This window comes from Rhinichthys klamathensis, unplaced genomic scaffold (genome assembly GCF_029890125.1).
Source record: "Rhinichthys klamathensis goyatoka isolate OS25496 unplaced genomic scaffold, OSU_Roscu_1.1 h1tg000267l_1, whole genome shotgun sequence".
Lineage (NCBI taxonomy): Eukaryota > Metazoa > Chordata > Actinopteri > Cypriniformes > Leuciscidae > Rhinichthys > Rhinichthys klamathensis.
The window spans coordinates 140516-149362 of record NW_026606788.1 but is presented as its reverse complement, the minus strand read 5'-3'; the positions used below and the strand labels follow the sequence as shown (position 1 = coordinate 149362).

The 8847-nt window shown below is 39.4% G+C and overlaps 1 protein-coding gene across 1 annotated transcript in view; it reads right to left on the bottom strand.

Annotated features, from left to right (window-relative positions):
- Positions 1-236: 236 nt before the first annotated feature.
- igsf10 (immunoglobulin superfamily, member 10) overlaps positions 237-8847 on the bottom strand; it is a 56729-nt gene continuing 48118 nt past the window's right edge. Inside the window, exons 4-6 of the mRNA XM_056267989.1 lie at positions 4781-8542; positions 3699-4599; positions 237-2291 (exon numbers count right to left, since the gene is read on the bottom strand). Of these exons, the coding sequence (XP_056123964.1) occupies positions 377-2291; positions 3699-4599; positions 4781-8542 (6578 nt within the window). The 3' untranslated portion in view covers positions 237-376. The remainder of the gene's footprint in view (positions 2292-3698; positions 4600-4780; positions 8543-8847) is intronic.

The following is an 8847-nucleotide window of genomic DNA, read 5'->3' as shown; positions in this document are numbered from 1 at the left end:
AAACCACACAGAAAAAAAACATTGTTATATTGTAACACTTATTGGCATATGAATACACGTCCCAATAAAATTGTACCAAATGGCATCAGAGTTACAATACTGCAAACTTTCAATAAAAAGCGTAATCATTTACTTTTATACTTTTATTTTAGTTTAGTTACATTCACTCTGATATACTCTACATGTTCATGACATATAAAATTACATTTTAATAATTCAATATGAAAGTAATATATATTATAGAATGGAATCCTCACAGTTCTTTGTTTTCCTCCCATACAGCATAATTACCCATGTTTTGTCTACCTTCACACGACCTGGCAGGCTATTCCTTTTGAATAGTCATAGTGGTAAAGTCATGAAGTCATGACCCTACTTATATTATTGTTATGTATGTTGTTCTAGTATGTCTGCCCAGGTAATTAAAGGCTATACACTTGTAATTACCAGAATGTGCTCTTGTGGGATTTCGAATGATAAGTGTCCCTTGTGCATGGAGAAGTTCACTGCCTACAGGTCGTTCCTTTCCAGTCGTAGAAAGAACAGACCCATCTGGCAGCTCCCAGGTTATCTCTGGTATAGGTATTCCATTAGCAATGCATTTAAGATGAACAGGAACTCCAGCCACTCCTCTCATAGTTGGTGGTGGCCCATTAGTGATCCGGGGTGGATATGCAATAATTATGACAGGCACAGCAAGAACTGCCTCACCAGCATCATTCTTTGCTCGGCACACATAATTCCCACGATCATTCATGGTTGTATCATGTATAACAAATGTCCCATTGTCCATTAAATGGTAGCGTCCACTGACCTGTGGACGTGCAAGAACAAAACCTCCTGGTGTGGTCCATGAAACACTAGGCTGGATTTCATCTGTCAGGCAATGTAGGAAGAGGGTCTCTCCAGAAATACCTTGGATAACCCCCTTTGGCCGTGTTAGAATATAAGGCTGTTGAATCACCTCAAAAACAACCAGCTTCTCAATATAGCCCATTTTGTTTTTTGCAGCACAGCGGTATTTACCAGTGTCCTCTATGCTGGAGTTATAAATAACAAACATGCCATCCTTACCCAGATGATACCGTGAGCCCTCAAACCCAGGTTCTCCACTGAACCGAGTTCTATTGGGTAGTGTCCATATGATCTCAGGTGTGGGTTGCCCATCAGCAGAACAGTTTAGCATTGCAGTTCTCCCGACCCGAGTCACCACTCTCTCATTAAATGGGTTCTTAAAAATGGGCCTCCTGAGCTTGTCGGTCACTTCCAGTTGAACCACCATGACTGCTTCACCTCCATTATTCTGAGCCATACAAATAAATTCTGCTGTATCTGACGGCCGAACATTACGGATCTCTAGTGTACCATTGTGATGGACATTAATCCTGCTACCATAATATGGAGCAGTAAGAAATATATTGTCAGGCATGATCCATGTGATCTTTGGTGCTGGATTCCCTTCAGCCTTGCAGTCTATTAGTTTTCTAGTATGTTTGATCGCTGTATCTTTCATCACAGTTTTATTTTGTTTGAAGCCATTGATGATGGGTGGGTTACCATCAATATCCAGCTTGTATACTTTATTGTCCTCACCTGCAGCATTCCGAGCCATGCAGATATACTCTCCAGAATCAACTAATTTAACATTTCGTATATCAAGGGAACCATTAGCATGCACTAAATAACGCTCATTAGATGCAGCAATCATGTCTTTGGAAGGGAGCATCCAAAGGACCTTTGGCTTGGGCTCACCTATAGCCTTACAGTCAAATAGAACGTTTCCACCAGGCTTCACTTTGGCATAGGAGAGCTTAGGGCGTTCAATGCGAGGCACTGCAGTTACCACACTTATGTGAACATGCATTTTGTCCTTACCCAGTTTGTTTTCAGCATAACAGGTATAGTCACCTTCCTCATCAGTACCCACTTTATTCAGGTACAGTGTTCCATTATTAAACAATATGTACCGTTTGAACTGATCCCCTTCTGTTCCATCTGCTTGCAGGGCACCATTCACCAAGGTACCATCAGGAAGTCCCCAAGATATCTCTGGCATGGGGACACCAGCAGCCATACAGTCCACTTTTAGGTCATTGCCATAAGGCACTTGCTTCCTACTAAAGATGTTTGGATCAATCCGAGCTGGCTTCATAGAAACTGACACACTTATTAGCTGTGCATCATCCCCAACTTTGTTGCGTGCAACACAAAGGAAGTCCCCAGCATCTTTTTCATTGACCGATTCAATGATGAGGGTACCATTTTCCAGGACTTTGATACGACTGCCCATTCTGAAATGAGAATGTGATATTTTTAAATGCATGTTTACATCATGAATTTTGTTTGAGAACATTTACAGAATTGTTGATATAGGATATCCATTTGTATGCTCATATTTCATTATTTTATCCTAATTAAGATGCAATCTAATCGTTAATTCCAGGGTTAAATCAGTTATGCAAAACATAAAATAAAATGAATAATTGTCATTGCATAAAAAAAATCATTGTCCAGTACTCACAAATAAGAAGAAAACTCAAAGGTTTTGAGGAATCTCTTTCAGTGGCTATGTTTACATGCACGTTTCAATCGGAATTAATTAATTCTGATTGATTCATTTTTTTGACATGCGCACACTGCACAAATATACAGAGTTTCCCGCTGTTTGCGCATACTATTCTCCTACATTGCCTCTTTTCCTTTTTTAAAAAAAAAGCAGACTTAATATTTATCAATAAAAACACCCCTTCCCGCACCCAAAATAAAGTGTCTGTGGATGAGAGTATGTGTTATGATCATGATTTCCATTACACGAGAGTAGATGTTAAACTTCATGCTGATTTGTACTCGGCTTTCGCCAAGATAAGCAAAACTAAGACGTAGCTTTACAGTAAACTATGCTTCTCCATCCATTTACGCTTCTTTCCATCAGGTTCAAATGAAGATGTTGAAAAGGGTTCAAACAGGTTTCTACAAACAAAAGGTTCTTTAATTAAAAACAAAAAACTCAGAGAACAAATGCGAGAAGGCAACGTAACTGTGTCTACACACAAACAATACTGGACAAGTAGTGCAGGTGAAGGAACAACTTAAGGAACACAAATGAGGATAATTAATCACATACACATATGAACAAATGATAACGGTAGCCAAGGAGACAAATGAGTGGCAGGAATCTGAACAAAGAAGAAACGTGACAAATAAAATAAAACTGAAACGGTGACAGTATGAAGTGAGGACTGATAGGACATAGTTCTGCTCCACTTCACAGATGATGAGTGGTAGGATAATTTTAGAATAACACGACAGTCATTTATGACATTTTATTTAACAATTGCAGCGTGTTCCGTGTGTCATATGTCATTAAGCCATTTCTACATCATTGAACATGCGCAGTCCTTTCCAGTTTCGGAAAGTGTTTACATGTCCCCTCGATCGGATTAGAAAAGGAATAAACCACCCCTTCCAATCCAATCGAAATTTCATTTGGATCAAGCTCGAATTGATTAAGGTGTCCACATGAAGGCTTTTCAGTCCGATTGAGCCGTCAATCCGATTACTAACGGATTATTTGGTTGCATGTAAACTTATCCATTCAGAGATAGGAAAGAGCATTTTGCATTTAAAACATTACAAACTTCAGCTTTGTTTTTGCAATCAAACAATTGTTTTTAATGATAAAGTCTGTTATAGTCTACCTGTGCGATTGATCCACAAGAGCCTTGGAAGGAAGCCTCCAAATAATTTGAGGTTTTGGATTCCCAACTGCAGAGCAGTTCAGATGAAGAAGATCACCATATATGACATCATTTCGCCTTTGTGATGTCTCAATGATCTGAGGGGTAGTTTCTGTTGTCTTCACAGAAAGTGTGACAACACGCCGTTCTGATCCATTAGAGCTTGTTGCAATACACTCATATTTTCCACTTTCAGTTATTTCTACGTTCCTGAGGTAAAGTGTACCATTTACAAAAACTGAAACTTTGCTGTGTGAGGAAGTTAGAGGCCATATTATCCTGCCATCATGTAAAATCCAGTGTGTTGTGGGTTGCGGGTCACCATAAGTGGTACATGGAAAAAAGAGATTCTGCCCAGTATCAGCTTTCACCAGCTGTCGCTTCTCTTCCAGTATTACTGGCGGTGCTGCTACCACATGAAGATGGACAGTGGCAGTGGCAGTACCAGCTGGATTACTTGCAATACACTTATAATGTCCACGATCTAAAACCGACACCTTTTGAATGGTTAGTGTCCCCATTGTGGTTACTGTTATTCTGTCATGCTCAGTGTTCAGACCTTTAACTTCAGTGTGGTTAGGTAGAATCCATGACACAGTGGGCACTGGTCTGCCTTCTGTCCTGCAATCCATGTGTACAGTTTTCCCAGCAAGAACCTTGATTTCTCTCATCTTTTTCTCCAATATCCGGGTGGGATAGGCCACAACTGACAATGTAACTACAAGCTTGTCAGAACCATACTCGTTCTGGGCAAAACATATGTACTGTCCATGGTCTTTAATGTTTGTTCTTTGGATGAGCAATGTTCCATTCTTCAAAACTTCAAATTTACCCATTTTCCCCTTGATGGTCAACATATTACCTGATGATATAAAGGAGACAAAAAATGATCGACAAACATAAAAAGCCTTTTTTTATTTTATGTTGTGACTTAAGACATACCAAAATGTCAAAATAATAAATATGAAAATGTACATGGTATAACAATAGAATCCTTTAAAAAATATCCTGTCAGGGTAGGCTTTGTGGTTTTAATTTTGTACCTGTGGTAGAAGAGAATCGGTTCCAGCTGATGATGGGCTCAGGGTTGCCAGTGGCCTTGCAGGGGAGGAACGCATCAGAGTTTGACAGAACAGTAAAACTGGCAGCTTTTCCACCATTAATCCTTGGCTTGGAGGTAATATCCCTAATAGAGGAGGTATCATGCCTTGTGTTATCATGTGCATTTTCAGTACTACTGCTGTATGGAAATGGAGTGAACATGTTGGCAGTTGAATCAGTCATTGTGTCTGAAGTAACTGTTCTGCTCAGAGGAATACCAGAGGTATTTGGCTTAGGACATTCTAAACAATCCTTGTATTTCTGTTCATGTGTGGTTGGCTGAACTCTGATCGTGGTGCTCTGTGTGGTATATCTCCAACCTCTTTCTGGGGCATTCCTCATATTTGTGTTCACTCTGGTTGTGGTCAATTTGTCAGCGGTTTTAGTCACTTTGATAATTGGAGGTTTTGTGGTTGCTTTTTTTATGGGCTTTCTCCCTCTGGAGCCTCGTCTGTGATAACCAGGCTTTTGGTTTCCCCACAATCCAGTTTGAGAACCTGATAAGTTATTCTGACCAGTGTTTTGCTTTAATGCAGTCCTCATTGTTGGTGGGACTGCTAGAGTGTGAGAAACCCGTATTGACTCTGTGGTTGTGGACAGCTCATGGAAGGCTGGAAAACTGAAAAACTCAGGTGTTGTAGATGGTGTTACAATATTGTCAGAGAAAAGTGTTTCTGTAAAAGAGGAAGAACCTGATGAGTCATCAAATGATGTCTCTGGAGTATTGATATTGTGTCTTGTCGCTGGAGGAGAGGCTATAATATGTGTAGGATGCAGTTCTGTAGTAGGTACTGCAGTTATTTCCTTGTAAGTTTCTACTTTGGATGCTGAGGTCATCTGCTCCTCATTAGTGGACAACGTGAATGGGTTTTGATGCTTTCTGAGGGTTTCTTTCAGTTCCCCCTTTTGTCCAAATGGTCTATGCCATGGAATCTTCCCATGTGTAATTTTAGAAGACATCATGTATGGGGATGTTGTTGTAGTTGTGAAAGTTAGTTCTTTCTCTATTGTATTGAAATAACTTTTATAATCACTGGACTCTACAGAAATGGTGTCCATTTGTGAATCAGTGACAGTGTAAGTCTTTCCAGAGACTGACAAATCAGTTGCCATGGCAGGCTTTTCTGTCATTCTAAAAGAGGACGTTGGCATGTGATGCCTAGATGTAGGGTTGACCAGGCTTTGATCCACTGATGTTGTGCATTTATCTGTAGACACTCCAGATGTAACCCTTTTCCCATAGCCACAATTTGTAATTTTGTCCACAGTGTGTGAAAATGTGAGATTGTATTCCTTGTTTATAGAAAGATGTTTAAATTTATCAAGTAAAGATTGTATGTCTGTAATTTTGCTGGGCCGAACGATCCTACGTCTGCCATTAAATTTACGTCTCTTTCCTGATTGCATCCTTTTGGATGGAACAATTTGGATCTGGTGTTTGGAAATGATGGTGGACCCAGGAAGGAGCTCTGACTTGATTCTTTGAGTGGTCTGAAATGTGATCTTTTCTCTGTCTTCCTCGGTTGTGGTGACTGCTGTTAATATGGCCTGACTCTTTGGTTCAAAATAGGTGACATTTGGGCCCTGGAAGTTGTAAAGTGGTGTAGCTCTAGAAGTAACATCTTCTGAGTCCCCAGAGAACAGAAGCTCTGTAACTTCTGTCAGAAAAGGTTTGAGAGTAATGAGTTTCCCTAAGGGTCTATTTGTTGCTCTCTCATATATTAGGGTTTTACCATCAATATGACTTAACATATAATCTGACTTGGTTGTATTCAGGGTTGTCTCATCTTTTTGAGTCCCATAATTACTCAAAGTGTAACTGGCTGTAATCGGGGAGGCAGGTGTCTGAGTCAGAGTGTCTGATGTTGCTGCAACCAAATTAGTTTTTTCTTTTGCTCTTAAGATGTTTCTAGTTTTATTAGATATTACTTCAATGAAAGCACTGTTGACAGTTTTGTAAGTCGCTGAGATTTTAATATCTGTGGTTGTAATGGTGCTAACTGGTTTATGCTCAAGTGTTTGAGTAGTTGTCATTACAATAAATTCATCTTCAGATATACCATCCCCTGAGGTTGTGTAATTGTCATCAGAGGATTCTTTAAGTGTTTTAGACACATCTAAACTGACCGTCTTTTTAGTTCCTCCTTTAATTTGAGAATTATCGATGAAAGTGGCACCTTCTTTCTTGTACTTTTTATTAAAGACTCTTCTAGAGTTCCCTCTATTCCCTATTCTAACAGTGGGAACCTTATGGAATCTGGACTCTAGCCAATTGTATGGTCTCCCTGAGGTAATGCTCCTTGACTCCTCACTAACCCTTTGTGAGAGATACCTACTTCCAAGTTTCTGGCTATCATCAATAATTTGTACAACATGATCATCAGATTCCTTTACATAAGTTGGCATCGTGCCATTTGACAAATCATCAAGAATAGTTACTTGAGAAACTATCATATCTGCTCCTAGAAAATTTCCAGCTAAACATCTGTAAAACCCTGTGTCTCTGGATGTCAGTCCATGTATTACCAAAGTCCCATTTTTGTAGAGCTCTCTGTTTCCATAGGATTTGTCTAAAACTGTGTGGTCGGGAAGTATCCACTGAATGGAAGCCTGTGGATTACTGGCTGATGTACAATCAAGAAGTAGGTTCTGACCAAGGGTATGTGAGACTCTGATACCATTAATCTCTTCTTCTTCAGGATCCAGGGGAAGCACAGTTACCCTGAAGGCAAGAACATCTGCTTCCTGGTAGTTAGTTGTAATGCACTGATAGACACCTGTATCTGAGATTTCAACCGATTTTAAAGTAAGCCTTCCTTCATAAGTTACTACGATCCTTTGATCCTCACTGTTGTATGGTGCACGTAATTTACTTCCATCTGGTAGAATCCATTCAACAATGGGTTTAGGATCCCCAACAGTCTGGCAATTCAATTCAGTCACACTACCAGCAAGGACTATTTGTTCAGTTCTGGTCTGGTTGTCCCTTCTTATCATTGCCCAGCTATACTGGACTCTACTATCCTTACTGCTGTCAACATCTATTTGAACATTGGATAAATACTTCATAGTAAGGGTCGGGAATGTTGTTTTAACACGGTCCAGCTGTAGCAGGACTGTACCTTGCATTAACCATTCAGGATTGGCTTTGATTTTTGCTTCAATTTCTGTAAAAATATCATCTGCAGTGGGTAGTAGTTGTTTGTATGTGTAAACTGTATCTGGTTTAAAAGAAAGTAATAATCCTCGCTCAAGTCTCATCGGGGAATCGCTATAGGTAGCCAAAATGTTCCAAATCTTGCGTATATTATCATAATCAATGTTGCAGATCAGCGATGTAGAAACAATTGCACTCAGGGCAGTTAAATCTTTGCCATTCTGTCGAAAGGTTGCAGTAAAGTTTTCCATTCCTGTAGGTCTCTGCACAACACATGCTATCCTAGCATCATTGTGGAATTGATCTGTGATGTTCATTTCCAAAGTCCCAATGGGTGCAACAAAATCCTTAGGAGAGACTAAGGTATAGTCACCATCACCCAAGGTAAAATTCCTCTGTTTTAAATGAGGATGAATCCATGGTCTGGTGCATGTGTAGCTTTCACTTTGCAAATGCGCAATGCTGCTTCCTCTGGAGGAAATTGGGAATTCACAGATGGGACACTGTTCTTTTATAAACTTCCTGTCTCTTTTGCATTTTAGAACACCTGCAAAACCAAAATGAATTCTCATTATATGTATATGCATATGTATATATATAAATAAATAAATGCAATTTTATTTATTGAAAAAAGTCCAGTTCCTGATTTTTTACACTTGTGTTTTTCTTGCTTTTTAAAGTACCCCTATTATGCAGTTTTAAAGGCTCCTAATTTTGTTTTGGTGGTCTCCTACAACAGGGTTACATGCATCAAAGGTCAAAAACTTGTTTTTTTATTTTATCATAATATACATTGCACATCACCACATTTTTTTCAATGATTCTCAAACGACTCGACGGATGAATGAGCTG